The 19187-nt window shown below is 40.8% G+C and overlaps 3 protein-coding genes across 8 annotated transcripts in view; 1 reads left to right on the forward strand and 2 right to left on the reverse strand.

The window, feature by feature from the left end:
- The first annotated feature begins 1502 nt into the window (after positions 1 to 1502).
- On the forward strand, positions 1503 to 3687 carry LOC130698525 (protein odr-4 homolog). Its single transcript, XM_057521194.1, has 8 exons — positions 1503 to 1882; positions 1957 to 2162; positions 2250 to 2427; positions 2501 to 2686; positions 2751 to 2861; positions 2924 to 3017; positions 3084 to 3247; positions 3371 to 3687. The coding sequence occupies exons 1-8, from the start codon at positions 1610 to 1612 to the stop codon at positions 3569 to 3571; spliced, it is 1413 nt and encodes a 470-aa protein (XP_057377177.1). The 5' UTR covers positions 1503 to 1609; the 3' UTR covers positions 3572 to 3687.
- A 231-nt stretch (positions 3688 to 3918) lies between these two features.
- Positions 3919 to 12867, reverse strand: LOC130698574 (tolloid-like protein 2). Of its 4 annotated transcripts, none has more exons than XM_059494712.1 (18): positions 12230 to 12867; positions 11808 to 12048; positions 10317 to 10632; positions 8423 to 8863; positions 8224 to 8338; positions 8070 to 8133; positions 7018 to 7124; positions 6830 to 6956; positions 6528 to 6752; positions 6335 to 6457; positions 5931 to 6272; positions 5746 to 5868; positions 5520 to 5680; positions 5186 to 5372; positions 4858 to 5111; positions 4567 to 4780; positions 4255 to 4505; positions 3919 to 4097 (listed from the first exon to the last, which is right to left on the reverse strand). In XM_059494712.1, exons 2-18 carry the CDS (start codon positions 12013 to 12015, stop codon positions 3936 to 3938), a joined length of 3420 nt encoding a protein of 1139 aa, XP_059350695.1. In that variant the 5' UTR covers positions 12016 to 12048; positions 12230 to 12867; the 3' UTR covers positions 3919 to 3935. The 4 variants fall into 4 exon arrangements, with proteins under 4 accessions (XP_059350695.1, XP_059350694.1, XP_057377237.1 ...); XM_059494711.1 differs by having other exon boundaries at positions 12209 to 12867; XM_057521254.2 differs by having other exon boundaries at positions 12119 to 12867.
- Positions 12868 to 16387: 3520 nt separating this feature from the next.
- The window catches only part of LOC130698506 (collagen alpha chain CG42342-like), a 47752-nt gene continuing 44952 nt past the window's right edge, over positions 16388 to 19187 (reverse strand). The window contains exons 25-30 of one of the 3 annotated variants that reach the window (XM_059494715.1): positions 18969 to 19049; positions 18703 to 18729; positions 18471 to 18506; positions 18260 to 18394; positions 17822 to 17931; positions 16388 to 17537 (exon numbers count right to left, since the gene is read on the reverse strand). In XM_059494715.1, the coding sequence (XP_059350698.1) occupies positions 17423 to 17537; positions 17822 to 17931; positions 18260 to 18394; positions 18471 to 18506; positions 18703 to 18729; positions 18969 to 19049 (504 nt within the window). In that variant the 3' untranslated portion in view covers positions 16388 to 17422. Of the gene's footprint in view, positions 17538 to 17821; positions 17932 to 18253; positions 18395 to 18470; positions 18507 to 18702; positions 18730 to 18968; positions 19050 to 19187 lie in introns of all 3 variants that reach the window. The other 2 variants (XM_059494714.1, XM_059494717.1) reach the window with 2 other exon arrangements.

Here is a 19187-nt window from a genome sequence, read left to right on the forward strand (position 1 = left end):
TTCAGAAGCGCACATTATCCCCGAGTCTGTCTATCGATCGCGGATACTAACAACATTAAGTTAAACTTCTTTTAAAACATTAAAAAATATATATTTATATTTATTTCATATGCAATTGAACTAGTAACAAGAAGACGTGTAGGCTGAGAAAAAGATTCAGAACCATCAGATGGTGTAATTCCACGACTTTATTAACCTGAGAACATCCACGACATTGTCATTGGTACGTCCAGCAGCTTCTGCATCAAATAAACTGGCTGCACAAGTCAGTTTTATGTTGGCGAGAAATTAAAAAAAGTGTTTTGGTAACTCTGCAATTCGGTTTTATCCGTTCTAGGTAATCAATTCCTTAGGTAATCAACGGTCTTTTAAACTTAGCAGAAATGTCGTAGAGTCGAATGACTGAATAAGGTTGCATGCCTTTTTCGCTAGAAAAGGAAACTGGCAATCTCGCCAGGCACGCCCGCATATATCCCTCTGATTTAGAGACGGCTGATTGATTAAGACAGATATATGTTTCAATCTGCTTATACTGCCTGCCTAGGATAAAAAAACAAAAACAAAACAAAAGCAAAATAAGAATGCAACTTGAGCGGGTTCTAGAGTTGAGAAGAACTCTTTCGTTCTTTTTCTCGCCAAATATCTACCCCATGGCTGAGGCTATCCTTATAAATCCTTTCCTAAGCTGGTCTATACTTAAGGATTATTTATAACAGAAAAAACGGGGAAAAATAATGCCAGGCAAATAATAGAACCAGCGCGCAGAGAACGGGTTTTCAAAGAAGAAAGGAAAGCTGGAACGCTTGCACGCGCATCTGATATCGTTCATCTTCTGTGCCGGCTCGTTTTTTTTTTATCTTGGCTGTGCGAAATTGATATGGAAAGCTAACAAGGTCGAACAGCAATATTGCACCGGAAGCATCAAGAGCATCATGGAAAGACACATCCTATAAGGGGGGGGGGCGTCCGACAACAACCATGATCAAATATGGTTGACTGTTATTTACGTTATACTCTTGTAGTCACCTGATTTACTTGTCACGAGTACTGATGGACAAAAAGAAGCGTTATAGGCAACGCCCTATTTTGTTGATGTTACCTATGCCGCACTCCCCCGGTTTCAATGGAAATCGAATTGCTAGTGCAAACTTGTGTTGGCTGCCTGACGATGTAAAATGGTACGTGAATAGTAACTCTCTGCATTTTTCCTATTCTTTATTTGTGTGTAGCACTGTGTATGAAAGAAAGAGTGTAGTTCACTTTTGGTAATATTATATATTATTTGTATATTATTTATGTATTATTTATAACATGCCGACAAAGGCCATTCGATGGTGCATGCATATACCGTGATTAACAAAATATACTAATTCATGGATATATAATTCAAGTAAAGCAACGTGCGGCTAAACGCTTAAAGCTGTTTGAATTTCCAGCATTTCCCCCTAAACTTAGTTCTTGGCTGAATATCGATTGAATTGCGTCTTCGATACGATTTGTAGTTCGATATGCAGGAACATGGTAAATGTCTTCGCTGATGGTTTATTGTTGACGTATTCTTTTCCTTTAGTTTACTTGACATCAACATTCCAGTGTTCCAGTCGTTGACATGGGTCGGACTGTCATTGCTGAGGATGGAATTGAGACGTATGTCGCAAGGTTGGCATCGAAAAAAGTAACTGTGGTGGGTTTACTTTTTGGCCAAGAAATTTCTGCACAAAAGTCGTGTGTGATACATTTGGCACGAACGCCCGATCCCGTAATTGAAGATGAAGAAGAGGAGTCGGAATCTTCATTACAAACACAAAATAAAAATGTGCACACGGGCAATAGTCCGACAGAAGACTTTGATGACTCTTTAGTTCTTGATCATGCTCGACAGGTACATTACAGGTCACTTTCAAATTTTGTTTAAAAATAACTTGAACATTGTGCTTTGCTCACTGTAAAAAAAAGGTGATGAGATCTCTACCTGGAGGCATTACCATATTGGGTGTTTTTATTGTTTCGAGCTCAGATCCATTTCAAAATCCTGCCATGAACAATCGTATCCGGAAGCTACTAACTTCTATTGATGTTATTATTGGGAAAAGTTCCATTACGGTCAGACAGCAATTGACATGTGAAAGGATTGCATTGCATATATCTAATACTACAATTAAGTATGATGACTCATAATTGTGGTTAAAAAGATTGTCCGACATTAATGAATTCTTCACATTCATACAATTTTAATGACATTGATAAAGGTATACTTGCAAAACCTTCGAAATTGATAGCCCAGTTGCTTCACCCAAACCTGCTGATTGGAAGTTTGTTAATGCTGCTGGTTCCCCTTGGATAGAGCTGCATTGCACCACAAACATTGAACTTTTCATAGGCTTGTCTGATTCAGAATCTTCAGGTACCCTGAGACAACAACTGGAAGTATTGTGAATTTTTTAATAACCTGGTGACTTATTACTCAACTGTAATCTGGATTCCTGCTTTTCAAATTTAGACTGGGATAGATCTGTATGGCAAAGCTGTCAAGCAATGCATCTGTCTCTTTGGCGGAAAATTCTCTTCGGAGTCGGAATTAGTGGATGATGCGTCAACGGAAAAGGGCACCGGAAAGAAAAAATCAAAACAACAAAATAGCGAGGAACGAATAAAAACTATTAATGTTCAAATCCTTATTCCAGAGGCAAGTTTTTCGGTTCAGGGCCTTAATAATATCCCTTCTCTTAACGATGTATTAAATTTTTTAGCTTGAAGTTAAGCAAGAGAAACAGGAATGTTCTTCAGAGCTCAGATTCGGAGGTCAAATGTGCATCAAGGCATATATACACGGAAAGGCCACCGTTCGAGAAGCAAGCCAAGTAAGTTATCCCCGCCATCCCACAAAACTGCTTTATTTTAATGACTTATAATCAATCGATAGGTCATCAGAGAGGATATTTTACGTTCACTATGGGCTCGATGTGATATGCACTGCGATTCGCTGATTGGAGAGGAACAACGTGGACAGCCAGATGGTACATTGCTCTTTTTTTTGCCAGTCATCCTTTTTAATGAGTCTTACCTTGTCCTAATAATTGAAGTGAAAGCTGTTCTGCACGAACCACCACGGCGGGTCCTGGCTCCTCTTCCGTTCAGTCCGATATCGGTATCTGATTATCTGTTTCCCGGCGAAGGACCAGCGGATTCATTGGCATCGCTCGCTGATTTGTTGGACTTGGGCACGCTATTGGATGGCGATGTTCAGGTATTCTAAGTTTTCCCTTCTTTGTCTCCATGCCACGTGTTTTCCCTCTTACTGTGCTATTGATTTCTTTTGTTTTCCTTCATCTATTAATCGAAACATCATTTGGTTTCTATGTGACGAAAGGATTACTGGGAAGCAGCTGCCGAAGTTAATGATGCTGAGCTGCAGATACAGTCGGACAGTACTCTTTTGGAGACGACTATTTCCAAACAGAATACTGCGACACCTTCCACGAACTCCCGCGCCATTTTGCTGTCTGGACTTATCGCTCTTCTTGCTATAGTTTTGTCGTACTTGACGCTGCAGATATTCAGAACCAACTGATATCTTATCTCTAAACTCTGGCCTTTGAGGTTGGCATTGGTTGACCTAGTGATAACCTGTTACTATGGCTCATGGATTTATTTTACGTGGTAATAAAGAAAAGGGGTTTGGCTGTACGTCCTTTCTCCTTTCTATTGTATCTTTTAAGGTTTATTGTGCTCCAAAGGTATATCTGCAAACGAATACGAATAGTTAAATTTTTGGCGGAAATAGAATGCACTTTTTCCACAAAGAAAGAGAGTTGAAGAGAGGAAAGAAATTACGTAGAAACGGAACACTGACGACAATGTGGATTATTCACACGTTTACCAAACGCTTGCTGTTCCTTTATCTCTTATAATTATTAATTCTTTTTAAAATTTTCTCAGTTGTATCTAACACTTGTTTGTTGGGATTTGGGTAAGTCCTCGTTCTCGGTCTCGTCGATAGCTACGTATGCGGCCGAGAATCCCTTGCTGTTGATGGTATCGTCGCTCTTGAAGCGAACTAGAAGAACTTCGTTGGTCGAGACGATCTCTGGCGGTACCTAATAAGATAAAAGAATGTTGATCATAATATTAACTTGCAAAACCCCAATTTAGAAGACGAAAGGCTTCTATCGAAGACAACAAAGAAAGGAAATACTTTTGGTTTAATTCTACATGCGAATGAAAATTTTGTGGAAATGGAAAACTTTTCATTACCCTGTTGCCGCAATAACGGCCGTTGGTGGGGCCCGAGTCGTCGAATCCTTGGTAAACTTCAATAGAATCGTAGCCGCACTCGTGCTCATCCTCCAGCTCAAAGGTGAGGAAAGTCAAGTGGACATTCTTGCCGGGTGGTGCCTCAATAACCCAGTCGCAATCTTCTTTGTTTTCGTAGTTATGGTCGCCGTACTTGGCGTGAGAGTAAAAGTGTTTCACACCAGTCGCCGCTTGAAGGTGTCCGCCGCAAACTGTTCGGAAGAAGCGAGAATTGTGGAATCGAGATTCAAATAAACATATCCAGTTGATTACCGGTTGCGTGCGTCGCTTGAAAGCCACGACGTTGAACGGATGAATCCGATTTGAATACCAAATAGAGCTGATTGCCGGAAGCCACTATTGGATGAGGTGCTTTCAATCCGCAGAATCGACCCAAGGTCTGATCGTCACTACTATCTCCATCGAACAAGACAACATGATCGTAAGCACACTCGTGATGAGATTCAATTTCGAATTCGTGGAAAACCTGAAGAAAGCATGGAAAAGAAATCGAACGTTGTTATCATCGAAGCTCAGCACAGAAAAGGTAAGTGATTGCAATACTAATTTGATGCGATGGCCTGGGGTTGTTGTAAAATGCCATACGCATTCCTTTCGTGCGGGATAGGGATGCGGATAATTAGGGCTCAGTATTTCGCCATAAGGAGCACGAATTTCATGTTTACAGCCGCCTTCTTTACAGTCGTGACCATTTTCGTGAAGCGTAAATCCATTGTGGCAAGCGCAAACGTAAGAGCCGATCGTATTGCGACATTCTTGCTGGCATCCGCCGTTGTTCACTGCGCACTCATCCTTGTCTAATGAAAAGGAATAAGAAATGTTATTCCCGTTTTGTTTTATCATCGAAATGTTATCAGCCTGTGAAACGAACCGGTAAAATAGACGGCGGCAAAGCCCGTCTTCTGGACGGAGTTGTCTGAGGCGAACTCGATGCGAAGGACGTTGCCTTCGGAAGTTACGACGGGAGGCAGGTGGGTGCCGCAGAAAACGCCGTGTTTGCGCAGTTCGTTCTCGCTCAATTTGCTCCTCACCTCGACGTGATCGTATTCACAATCTTGCTGCAAGAGAAAATCAAACCAATACATCCCTATCTCATGTCAAATGATTCTTGCTAAAAGTAAGAAAACGAGCCAAATATAGGGGGCTTTGTCAGACGATATCGCCCACGTGAAATATGATTTACATCCCAAACTTTTGTGACTCACATTGTTGCCCTCCAAATCAAAGTGGGTGAAGTTGAGAGTAATGCGATATTGTGGTGGTGCAAAAATCTCCCAGATGCAGTGCTTGTTGCTTGGATACAGGTCTGGGAAGGAAGGGCTAATAATGGTCCCGTTTGGAGAATCAATTAATCCACCACAGGCATCTGTAGAAATATAGATATTTGTTTGATTATTGTTGAGGCTTATATGTTTATTGATTCATCCTTACCTTGGCATCGTTTGCCGTCTGAGTGGAGCTCGAAGCCAATTCGGCATTGACATTCGTAGCCCCCTAAGGTATTGACACAGCTATGCTCACATCCGTGATCCAGTGACGCGCATTCGTCGAATTCTGGTGGAAATGATACAGCATTGTTACATGCCTTTATGAAAACCAATAATAACAGGACTAACCATTCATGAAAATGGCAGAAAAGCCAGCTTTTTGAACCGAGTTGTCCGAGACGAATTTGATCCACATTTTGTTGCCACTTGATTTGATATCTTCGGGGATGTTGTAACCGCAATAGACACCAATTAACGGGCTGGTGGGTTCATGGCCGTCGCGGATCTCGAGGAAATCGTAGACGCAGTTGTCGTGGTTTTCGATTTCAAACGATTGAAACTTGAGCGCCACTTGATAATCGGACGGGACAGTGATTTTCCAGGTGCATTCCTTGTTGGGCTGGTAGTCGTCGGGAAAGTTGGGTGACTCGAGATGACCACTATCCACGTTTAAATCACCACCACAAAGCGCTAAAAATAATCCCGAATGCATTGCTGTGCAAGAATCTGTGATGTTTTGAATCTGAAATTACCCTCGTAAGAGGCACTGAATCCTTTGTGTCCAATCTGTCCCGGTGAACTCTGGAAAGTAACCAACATCCGACTTCCAGTAGACATGACTGGATCCGGTAGACGCGTGCTGCCACAGAAGCGACCTGAACGTGAATTTTACATGATTTAAAGAATTAATAATAAGTGGTAAGAATAGCTTTGAAAAAGACATACCTAGTAGCGGCGATTTGTGCCAATATCCATCGCGAATTTCCACGTAGTCGTATTTGCAGTTATCTCCCTTGAATACGTCCAGTTCAGTGATGTTTAAAACGATGCGCTCTCCGTGAGTCGCCGTTATGCGCCACTCGCAGCGCTCGCCGTCGTCGGAGACGGTACCGGGTGGGAAAACGGGCGAAACGAACGACGCTTTGTTTTCCTGGAACGTCCGTCCACATTCTATCGTCAGAGGAAACGATTGAAATTAGATCTCGGTCGTTGAATTACGAAGTTTAGAAACAACATAATCGACCTACTTGGACATTTATAGAGCTTGTTCGTCTGCGAGATGTCGCCCTCACTAAGGCGTATGCGCTGGCCAATCTCTGGCCGCGATTTGGTCTCTGGATCAGCTTGCGGCAGAATCGTATCCAAATAAGTTCCCTGTTTGTTCAAACGCTCATAATTGAGACGTTCTTGAAATGCAAATCATTCTCGTGCGTACCTTGGAAAATGTGTTGCGAGCGTAGTGCATGATGGAATCGAAATCGTAGGACAAACCCAGCGAGTTGACCTCCTCCGATGTCAGTTTGTTGAAATTGTACTCCTGACCTGAAGTAAAACAAAATGGGGATCTTATTTTTACGTCTTTGCACACAAGTTGTCGGCTGGAAGAGACAAGAATCGTTATCGCTCTATCCCTCCCCGTCATTCCAATACTAATGCGTATCGAAGAGAATAGCTTTCCAGTGGCATCGTTCCAACAAAAAAAAAAAGGAGAACCATCGTACTCTAACAGTCATAAAGACTCTGGGCGAACAAACAATGATAGCATCCCACTAGAGACGTATTGATCGGGCTGCACGAAAGTCTCAAAAGTTGCACGTTAGGCAAGATTCATTAATTCGACTGGGCGGGTAAATGTATACATAAGAAAGGGTGGAAAGAAGACGTTAGAAACAAAGGAAGCGACACAGAAAGCGACTGTAGTTGAGTAGAAGAGCTTGATAAGATAGCTGTAACAATCGGAAAAAGGGGATTCTCGTATTCTTAGCTATTACCATGGAAGGCAATAGTCTGTCGATCACCTTGACACTAACTGTGGGGGACACAAGAGTGAGAGGGGATGAAATGACGTTGGCTTCGCAACACAAGAAGTTGATGGACACTTTGAAAATGAAAGCCTGACACGAGGCGAGACAATGGTAAACACTTTGAGGAGCTTTAAATCTCGTGCCCCACATCCAATCGTCTAGGATAAACGGAGAAACTTGGCGTTTCCTCTCGTGTTGTTCCAACAGCTTTCATGTGTTTCGCGAGAAGAAGTAAGGCCTCCAAACGAAATCAATCTCTTCCTACGTATTCGATTATTCAATCTTCCATTGGAACATTAGTGCTATCCCCAATAACTATTAGATTTAAATGAGTTTAACCAAGGTCTTTCTTTCGTTAGCTCATCGCGAAGTCGTTAGTTGTCTAGCCTTCATTGTCATTCGCTGCCCGTGTCAACAAAGGCGAATATGTTTACAGAATGACAAAGTCAACAAAAGAACATACCCGCCATGATGTTCTCGCGGATAATGTGGACGTGATTGTCTCGGTCCGGTCGCGTGTGTTCATGCTAAATTGAGAAAAAAAACACACAAAAAAAGAAAAAGGAATTAGACAAAATAAACATACAAGGGCGGACGTCTAATTCGTTGGGTATTACCCAAAAGCCAACGACGTGGCCCAGTTCGTGGACGACGATCCCAAATTTATCGCAGTTCTTTCCGATAGAAATGGCCTGCGCTCCGTTGCCTCGTTTGCCGACGAAAGAACAACATCTGAAAATAGTGAACGAGTTTGTTATCTGTTGTTATCTACAAAGAAAAAACAATAGACGGAAAGAAGCGGCTAGACACGGTTACCCGCAAGCGCGTTCGGTGAAAACGATAAAGTGAGGATGGTCGGCTGTACGTTCTACGAATTTGACGCAGGTGAAGTTTTCCCAGTGGCGCATAGCTTGCTTGAAGAGTGCCTTATGGGCCCCGGAGAAGTTGGCGTCAATCTCGTACGGGATGACTCCGAAATCCCAGATGCGCTCCTTGCGGGCCGTTGCCGCTCTCCGGGAACGGATTAACGCGCCAGGTTTCTCAGTGATCTGTCTGATCCGATCTTTGCGCTTGTTTCTCCTGGCCTTGATCGTCTTTGCGTTGAGTCTCTTTGTCGTCGTTTTGTCACCAACGGGTCGCGACGGCTTACCCTGCTCCTCATGGCCGTTGCTATGTGCTTCCTCGCTCGATAGATTCCGTTGTCCAGACGGATCCAACTCGACCAGTTCATCCTCCAGATCGCTCTTTTTCCGACGTCTAAGGATATCAATCAGAATGAAATTTAAGAACGTGAAAAGAATAAATTCAAAAATGAAATAAAAGAGAAGAGAGAACGAAATAAGAAAACTGGATGGAGAGAAGTAGATAATAAACTGAATTGCTTTGAAAAAAGGGGATTGAGAGCATCTTCTCGTTATTGATTCACTCCAGGAAAGGAAGGAGGGGAGAAATCGAGTCAGTTGCATTCTCTCTGTATTTTTTCAGATGACGATGGTTCTTCCTCCAGACTCGCGAGTAACTGAAAAGATTTGCAGAGTCAATCGACAAGACTCTTTCACCCCTCCCGTCTTGCCTGAACCCGCGCGGATGGTTAGGAGGAAGTTGGTTACCATCACATTGAACATCTTCCGCTCAGCATTCATAAATCCTCTTCCTTTCCCCCATGCTACGCCATGCTCGACTTGTTCCCTTTTTTTCATCTTTGCGTTTCTCTTCTTGCTTCAAAAGGAATAGAACGATGTCCGCTAGTAAACCCCCGTCTTTTTTCTTCTCAATTTCCTTTCGTTTCCCGCTCTCGGTTTCTAAAATCCTCTCGTTCCCGAATGGCCAGATTTGTTTCTATCTTTTTTTTTTTTTTTTTTTGGCTCCGATAGGTACGCGCTTTGTGTCGCACTCCGTTCTCGGGTTCGTGCAGAGCTGATTAGTAAGAAAATATGTTTTCCGAACAGGGTTTCCGAAGCATTAGTGATCGGATCAATAAATGCTCCGCTGCCCATTGAATCCATCGAGATGGATTTTTTCTTTTCTCCTATTGGACGACACGAAAAAAAAAACTGATCTGAATATAGACTGCCGAGGATTGCATGTCGCAACAAAAGCAAAGAAGATGACAAAAAAAAAAAAAGATGAGAAAGGGTGTGGCGAGCAAACGAATTTTGTTGATTACTTCTGTTGGTAACTGGGAGCTGAAAAGAAAATCAATTGGTTTTTAAGATTGCCGACGTTGCTGAGTCAAGATTGGGGGACTCTATGAATAAGAGTAGAATTTGATTAGAGAGATTCTCGGATCAGAAAAAGAAAAAATTGGATTTGACGAATTGCCATGGTACTCAGACGCAATCCATCACACTATCGGTGAGATTCTACAGCTCGCCAGAGTGATATATTATCAACTATAAAAGCAAAAAATAAAAAAAGGATAACAATAACAAAAATCGACAGCAAAGACGCACAACAGTACCGTATCGATTGGTTTCGTTTTTCATATTTTTATGGCTTTTTATTAACAGATAACCTTGGCAAGCGAATTCATCGCGGCGGAAGGCTCAATGCTCGAACTGAATTTCATTCCGTGCTCGAACCCGATTTGGCGTCGCTGGCCAAAACTAACCTTTTCGCGGCATGAACTTACCCCAATGTCCAATGGCATCACAGACGGAAGGCAGGGAAAGGCGGTAGAAAAGCAAAAGGAGTATGATGGATGACTTACTCTGTGATGGATGTGTGCTTCCTGCCTTGGCGTTGCTTACCGCCCGGCTTCAGTTGCTGGCCATCGTCAGATATTTCGTCCGGCTGGAGATGAGCAGGATGATGGAGACGTTGTTGCTGAAGGGCGGATGAGCCGTTGAAGGAAACCAAACGATCGGCCTCTTTCTCCGCTTCCGCCTGATCGCCGTCGATCTGCCAGTCGATGAGCACTTGACCCGTCTTGACGGCCAATTTTTGCTCATGATCCCGTCTCGATTGAAGTTCGTATTCCAACTCGTAGCGAACATTGGGCAATGCAACATCACCAACGAATCCCTCTAAGAACGTAAGATTTTAATTGTTACTATCACGTTTCTAATCATTTTACGATGTTGCCCCGTGCAATGAACTTGGCTTGTTTTTCACTTGCGTAACGAGTCGATTTGAGCATCCAATTACGGGCATTTGGGTCCTTGGTAAGAAGCTAAAAAGACCTTTACGGTGTGGCTATCTGACATAACAGTCGCTAAGAGGAAATAAGCAAATTACCAAAAACGAAGCCGATCGTGTGCGCACACAGTTAAGGTTTCATCGGTGTAGCATAGTTTTCCTTTTTCTTTGTCGTTTTTCATCGGCCAATCGATTGGTTTAAAGAGAGGGGCTTCAATCGATATTTGCAATCACACAAAGACATTATTCAATTGCCCTTTGTCGGACCCTGTGACTCGTTAAAGCGATGTTTTTGCGCTCCGTTTAAGGAAAAACGTTCGCTAATTTTGCTTCTTTCGCGTTAAGGGAAATGGCACGTAAAATTCCCTAACGAGAAGCGCAGCCAGTCAAGGACCCCCCCCCCCCCCCCCCCCCACAACCACTTGCACAAGTTTTTAAGCGTTTCGCCATTTGATAGTTGGCTCTCCATTAGCCGGGCTTCCAACCTTGATAGATGCGTGAATCGTCGGGAAAAAAAAAGAAACGGGTCAACAGTCAACACTTTGGGCATGTCTTTATTGGCCCCGTTTTCTTTTTCTTGAAGACGTCCAAATGGAATGCAAAATAAGCCAAGAGAGTCTGCAAAAATAACGCAAAGACTGAGCGTGTTCGAAGAACTAAATATTCAAAGAGACGATCGCTTCAGCACTTGAAAAGCTACGAATATGTAGGTCGTCGTAAGGAGGAACATCTCGAATCGATTTGATGAAATATGCAACTACGTAAAACTGTTGTTGACTTGGAAAAGGTTCGCACATTCTTTGAATTTATCGATCTAACTATTGAGAAACTGGACTATTTTTCACGAAAATTGGGGCTTTGGGGAACAAAGAAAATGATTTCTAACGCCTGGTCGACGTTCATCAAACCATTGCAGACCTTCTCCCCCCTATGTGATTATCTACTTGCCTAAGGAATGCTGAGTTGGAACAAATGCGATTTGCATAATGTGCCGAAGGTCGTGAATTGAAATAAGAATACAAGTGGGCACTGAACTCAATGCACTTGCAATTGGCTTTCTTACCTGCTTTACAAGGATCCAGGTAGATGTCGTCGGATATCCGGTGCGGAAAGCGTTTGGTCAGTAGTTGTTGAATGCTAAAGTCGTCGGCGGAGGCGGCCGATTGCGGCCCGGCCAGGAACGCAGAAGCGATGATTACAAGACCCACACGAAACAAAACGATGGCGGACGGCCGTCTGCCTACGACCGGACCCGTTATGGACGGATGCATCTTAATGATTTCCTCTTACAGCGAGGAAGTTGGCTAAACAGAAGCAAAAGAAAACAAAGAAGACAACGTCTTTCTTTTATTTTCTCCAGTCGCTCAAACTGACCCCCCGCACTGCTCCGACTGGATAACCTTCTTTCTTCGTACACGTACGAAAACAGAAACAGTTAAAAAAGAAATAAAGCACCAAACTAACGCTATTTTTAGGTAGGCTCACAATCGGCTTGTTCTTCCTTTTTAATCGCTAGACCCAATGGGACTGTCCCCTCCAACGAAAAAAACGTAGCTGCTCGAAGATGAATCGACTCTCCTCTTTCGCTTCTTTGGCGAGGGGCTATCTTCTAATTCTCCTTGTGGTCAGCAACAGCGCACGCAAACTTGTACATTTGATGATTTTGATTGAATATCAGCTGTCTTTAGTTTGATCACTATTGAAACCGGAACCGTCGATTTGTAGATGGAATTTGTATTAATAAGCAAACAAGGGACGACGCGGCTTGTCACTGACACCAAAAGAACCACTTTGAAAATAACAGACGGCTGGGGAACAAGAAGAATCACAGCGCGATGTTGTCGAAGTTCGCTGCTCTCGTTGATGGGACAGATCGATCCGCTTCACGTTCCCATGTCATCTCAAAATGTTCCAGATTTTTATTTTTGTTGTATTTCACCGCTGAAAGATGAAATGACAGCATACACTCAACACTGGGCGAAAAACAAGACGATGGGGTTTCAAAAAAAAATAATAATAATTTTGTTTTTCTTCTTTTAGTTGTCTGTGTTGACGAAGATCGGATGGGGGTTAAAATGGGGGCTGACGTCGCTGAGAGCGCGTGTGGACACCACCGCGGCTCAGCGTCGAGTGGTGCTTGTGCCCGTCTCGACCCGGCCAAGAAGGAGATGGGACAAGGAGGAGAAGGAAAAAAAAAGAAAAGAAAAGGAGATAGAAAGAAGAAGAAGAAGAAGAAGAAGAAGTAGAAGAAGAAGGGGGCTATATCTAACCTTAAGACATAAAGTCAGAAGAAGAAACTAAGAAAGAGGGAGGAATATTTACACAAAGACATTTACAACCCTCTCTGTCTTTCCTTTTCCACCAGTTTTCTTTTTGCTTTTTATTATTTTTGGTTTCATTTTTGGGTGTGTTTTTAAGCGAAACGAAAAGGAGGTTGAATGTCCAAGTAAAATATTGTATGAGTGATTCCCCCTTTTTGTGTTTTTTTAAATGACGAAATCGAGGATTTTTTGTTTCCGGCCACCCTTATTATTTAAATTGTTGCTTAACCCGCTCTTCGGATGATGCCGGCATGGAATAGCACTTACCCGATAGGCCCAAAAACGAGAAATTTCCAAACCCGTATCGGCAAAGGTTTTTTAAAAAAGAGTACTCACTCAGAGTACGCTGAATGTTGGGTGGAGGCATTGATAGATGAGCGGGATCGCATGTTAACATATGTACGTCAAACGAAATAAGGAATATAAAGAAAGCCAACCCATGGGGTAAACAGGTGGAATAGTTTTCTACGCACTGTTTGTTTTTGTTTCGCAATCAGGAAATAAACAAATAAAATTAAAAGGGGACGTTTTAGTTGACGCACCTGCTTTTATCAGTTGTGTTACGTAACCTATTGCAATTTGACATTGGATGTGTATACTGTGTACGTAGATAACATTCGTTGCACATGTTTATATTTTTGTGGATTTATTAATAAACGTAAAAAACGGGTTAGCGCAGTTGGTGCGCTAGCGCACTACATCACATTTATTTGGTATATTTCAAAAGCAGCTGATTTGACGAGAAAACCAATCGTTTTTTCCGAATCTGCATTTAATTTTGAATATATCGTGTGATTTTTTATGCATTCCAAGAGATATTGATTTTTTTGCAGATTTTGATAAAAGTGAGAAGGGTATAGCCTTCCCACTTTTCCATTTTTGGCTAAAATCTAGATATCGTTTGGAATACATGATTTCGATTCAAAATTGAATGTAAATCACGAATATCAAGTTTATTTAGATGCAACTCTAATAGTTTATGAGTTATTTCAATTCGAAGTGGTTAGTCTAAAACCCCTTTAATTCGGTTTTACTCAAAAACCACTCAACTGATTGCAAAACTAATATTTTACCCCAAAAAATGGTCAGGTTTGGTTACAGCAAATTATGTTTAATTGAATTCCAGATATTTTTCGTAAAAAAGTTGGCCTTCAAAAACAAGCCCGACAAAATAAGCCTGGGAAAATAAGCCCGACTTTATCAATCGTAATCATATTGTTTAAAAATCTATATGGAGTTATGAAAATACATTATTTAGAATCCAAATGGAACGAGAATCACGAATATCGACCATGTTTTTACCTGGAACTTGTGTTTTGTTTTTATAAAAGTAAAAAACCGTTTAACAAAGTTCTGAGAATCCCGAATATTCACTTTACTTTTTCGTGGTACTAGTGGTTTTTCAAATAACGGTAAAAAACGGGTTCACGCAGTGCGCCAGTACGTTCTGGCGCTGGCGTGCCACATCACATTTATTCGCTATATTTCAAAAACAGCTGATTTGTAGAAAAATCGAATCCATTTTCTTGAATCAGCATTAAATTTGGAGTATACTGTGGGATTTTAAAGGAATTTCAAGTGATATGGATTTTTTACTGATTTTAACAAAAGTGAGAAGGCTATAGCCTTCCCACTTTTACATTTTTGGCTAAATTTTAAATTTCGCTTAAAATACATGATTTCGATTCAGAATTAAATGCTGATCACAGAAATTCAATTTATTTTGCAATTGGCCTTATGGTTTTTAAATTAAACGTAAAAAACCTAAAAATAAAAAAAGTCGGGCTTATTTTTTCGGGCTTATTTAGTCGGGCTTAAATTTTTTTTCTGCAAAAAATGACACTCATAGGAATTGGTTGAATATCACAGGATATTCTCAAAATTGAATGCTGATTCCGGGAGAAACGCTACTTTTTTTTCTTAAGTTAATCTTTTTTAGAATACACCGAATGTTTGACACAATGCTAGCGCGCCAGTATGCTGCAGCGTTAGCGCGATGCAGCAGAAATATTCGGGGTATTTCCTAAATGGTTGAGTTAATGAAAAAAAATACCTTTTTTATCGGAATCAGCATACAATTTTGAGTATATCCTGTGATACTCTACCAATTCCGATGAGTGCCGGTTTTTGCAATAAAAAAATTTAAGCCCGACTAAATAAGTCCGACAAAATAAGCCCGACTTTTTCTATTTTTTGAATTTTTGTTCCAAAAACCTAAATGCAAGTATGAAAATATATGATTTAGGTTTAAAATTAAACGAGAAACACAAAAGTTAACGCCCTTTTAATGTGAGATTTATAGTTTTCGAGTTATTCAAATTCAAAGTGGTTACGCTGAAACCATGTTGATTCCCATTAATTCAAAAGCTCTACATTATTATTATTATTATTTTATGGATAACGAATAGTACTGCACTACAACAGTAATTCCACACTTAAAACTAATGTTATCCCCTAACAACCACCCTCTGTTAAAAACTGATGGTGATCCACGAAGGTGGATTTATAATTTCGTCAAGTTGTTGACCACTGTCCTCATATGGAAGCAATTGATCTTACACAACAAAACTCTTCGCCGCTTGAGTCTGAATTCGATCTCGCTGACATTCCCCAGGTACCGACTTTGAAAAAAGAAGAACCTCTTTCTCTCCTCAAAAATTGGATTTCTTTTTGTGATCCTCCTCTTTCCCCAGTTGGTATTTGGTTTCCGATTCCGGTTTCCGAAAGTTGTTTTTCTTTTTCCACCGACAGACAGTTGATTCTTAAAGTTTTTCCCTCCCTTTTTTTTTCTCTACGTGACAACAGACACGCAATCCAAAGCGTCTACAATCTTCCATTCTATTCATACGATACCCAACAGTGTGAGAAAACGAGAAGCCGAGATTCCATTTCCTATATACGTTCAATCAGATGTAGTTATCCATCTCCGGAGACTCACGTAACACGCAGTTTACACGGCTCCGAATCCCAGCTATGGGATGGAAATAAATTACCGTGATAAACATCGCCCCCCCCTCCCTGTCCACATCGCCCAACCCAATCCAACTCGGGTTTATTATTTTCTTCTTTTCGTTTATGTGTCCTATCTTTTAAATTGAATTTGAATTTAGTTTTCGATCCATTGGACACTATAGCAACAAGAGCTTGCCAACAGCAATAAAAAATGGACATTGAACAAGCAGAACACTACCAGATGATTCTCTATTGTTTTGTTCGCAGTCATTCATTCTTTTTTTTTTAAATTTCATTAATGTTTTTTTTTTAAGTGACATATCTGTTTGTTTTTTTTTTTTTTTCGGAGGTTTCTGTGAACGCTGTGTGATGAAAATGTACAGCAATGTGTAATGTGATAGGATATGGGGGGCGGTTGGGTAAACAAGGGTTAGAAAAGGGAGGAAAATAACACACTATATTCTGCTTTTTTTTTTAAAGAAGGGGGTTATACGTGAAGAGGAGGAAAAAAGAAGAAGAATTTTGGCGTTTCGAAGACCGTTCAATAGAGATAGTTACACATATTTAACAACCGTTTGTTGTTTTGTTAATTAAATAGCATAGATCGCGTCGAGGGGGGAAAAAAGGAAGTGACAGGAGGGCGCAGAAGGGAGGCAATACATTTATACAAATGTCACGGTGAGTATTTCAGATTGCATATTCGAAAAAAGGAGAAAAAAAAAGATGGGCATTGTAAATCGATATTGTAGGCCAAAAACGGGAGGGACGCCGAGAATGATACGATGATCATTTCTGCCACGAGCGAAGAATTGAATGGAAACTTCATTTTTGAATTTATTGTAGAAAAATGAAATTCGAATTTTTTGGCAAGACAATTTTTTGTTGAATTTTTTTGTTTTCTTTATGTTTGTGTATGATCGGCATTGGAGCGGATGGACATAATCGTGAGAAAAAAAGAAATCGCCCTGTGTGGTCATATAACGCATGCAATTTACATGATTTTCGGAAAACAATGGTATTTAGAAAACAAACAGAATCACTGCAACGTTTGTTGTTTACTTGCGAAGACATGCAAATTGTTCAAGAGTTTAAAAACAAGACAAAAAAAAAAAGAACTAAACAAACAAGTTGATTCTATTTTCCGAGAAAAAAAAATGTGTAGTCATACTGTTAGTCAAATATTATAATGAACAAAACGCGCACAGAACGAAAATTAAATGAAAAAAATACGTCGACATCGAGGTCCAAATGATTCCAGCAAACATGCTTTCTCTCTTCGGACCTCGTGCTGTAATTTTTGTTATTCATCATGGGATTGGGGAAAAGCGAGCTCTTTTTTTCTTATTACTTCATTTGTTTGGGGTTAATGTTTTTGTTATTTTTTTTTTTTTGTAATTATGTTTTTTTACTGTACATTTTTTAATTTGATTTCTCCCGTGTCGCCTCCAGTGGTGCCGGTTCCTCCTCCGATCTGTCCCATTAATTTAAATCGTCCGATGCGCTCGTTGTGTTCGGGCGTCCTGCGCAATTTAATTCCATTCAAAGCAAGGCATAAAAGTTCGGGTTTTTTAAACGAATCGAAAGGTCATAGGAAAGGTAAAAATTTTAAACTATTTCCCATACGCTATCGACCTTTTTTGTTTTGTTTTAAACGTTTGAAAAAGTGATGCGTGGGATGAATGTGAAAAAGCAGTGCACAATTAATTTCTCTTAACTTTGTTTTTTTTCGGGGTTTTTTTTTGGGAGGGAAGTTTTCATACAGAAAATGCTAGAGAGGATTGAAGGAAAAGTTTGAAATATTTACACATCGTCATAGTCGTCTTCGTCTTCGTAATCAATAGAGTCGGGTGTGGTTGTTGTCGTAGTAGTTGGCCCAGCTGGTCGGTTGGTGCTGCTTCCCGACGCGCCGTAAGACTGAAATCATCATCAACAGACGTAGATTCATTAAAAGCCCATTCCCGTTTGCCAGACAAAAAAGAAAATCAAGGACCCCTCTTATTAATAATAGAGTGTACACTGCAGCTAACTAAAATGTTCGCCAGCTGTCGCAACTATGTCCCTTTTCCAAGGTTTTTGATTTGATTAGTTCTGACATGATGCCGCAACATCCTCATCAACCATACGTTTAATTAACGCACTACGTTTGCCCAAAATTGATGCTCTTCATTATGCTTTACGTCTACAAATGAATCTTATTTTGTTTTTATATATTAAGACAAAGATGGTGATTACTCACTGGTACGTTTCCTGGTCTCCATCCGCATCCGGGAATGGGAAAGCCGTCCGAACCTAACGGGCATGGTGCATCCAATCCTGGGGAACCCTGTTCACCTCGCGGTCCTCTTTCGCCTTTCTTGCCTTTCTTTCCCATCATTCCCTACAAAGTAAGACATGGTTCTATAGTTGATACGCTACAAAATATGTGTACAGGTTATTTGATTTGTATCGCTTACCAGGTCACCTTTAGTTCCTTTTTCTCCCTTCTCACCCTAAAATGGAGAATTAACGGAGATGCGTTAAAAATGCGGTACTTAATTCACTTTGGATGGGATCCAAGCGTCATGCGGGCAACGAATGTCACTACTTTAAAAAGAACTAAAAGGAGGACAGCCAAGACAACTATGGGACTGCGTTTTTTTTAGTGCGAGGTTTTCGAGCAAACGAAAGTTACATTTAGTGGACTACCTTGATTCCAGGTATTCCATCAGTCCCCTATGTTAAACAAGATCAGGAATCCAAACAAGGTTGATCAAAATGGTCAGGATTTTTTTTTTAGTAAGAAAATTTAGTTGGGGTTAAACAAAATAAAAAAAAAAGGGCTACAGAATGAAATCATGCAAATAAATGTGTTAAATTAATGATCTAAAAACCGAGTCAAAGTTTATAAATAGTTAACGGAAACAATCTAGAGTCGTGAAGCGCCCAAAATTGTTCGTATTTTTATGATTTACCGGTAGACCAGGTTCGCCTCGCTCTCCTTTTCTGCCCGGCTCTCCTCTGCCTCCTTTGAGTCCGTCAAGACCGTTGGGTCCCTGTTTTTCATTTGATGATAATCAAAGTGGAAAGAAATGAACATGTGAGACGCGCATTTAGACTTCAAATTAAAACGTTGCATGCCGAACAGATAAAAGTAAAACCGTCAACCAAAGTTCTATGTTCGCTAACTCAAC

This window comes from Daphnia carinata, chromosome 3 (assembly GCF_022539665.2).
Source record: "Daphnia carinata strain CSIRO-1 chromosome 3, CSIRO_AGI_Dcar_HiC_V3, whole genome shotgun sequence".
NCBI classification, from domain to species: Eukaryota; Metazoa; Arthropoda; class Branchiopoda; order Diplostraca; family Daphniidae; genus Daphnia; species Daphnia carinata.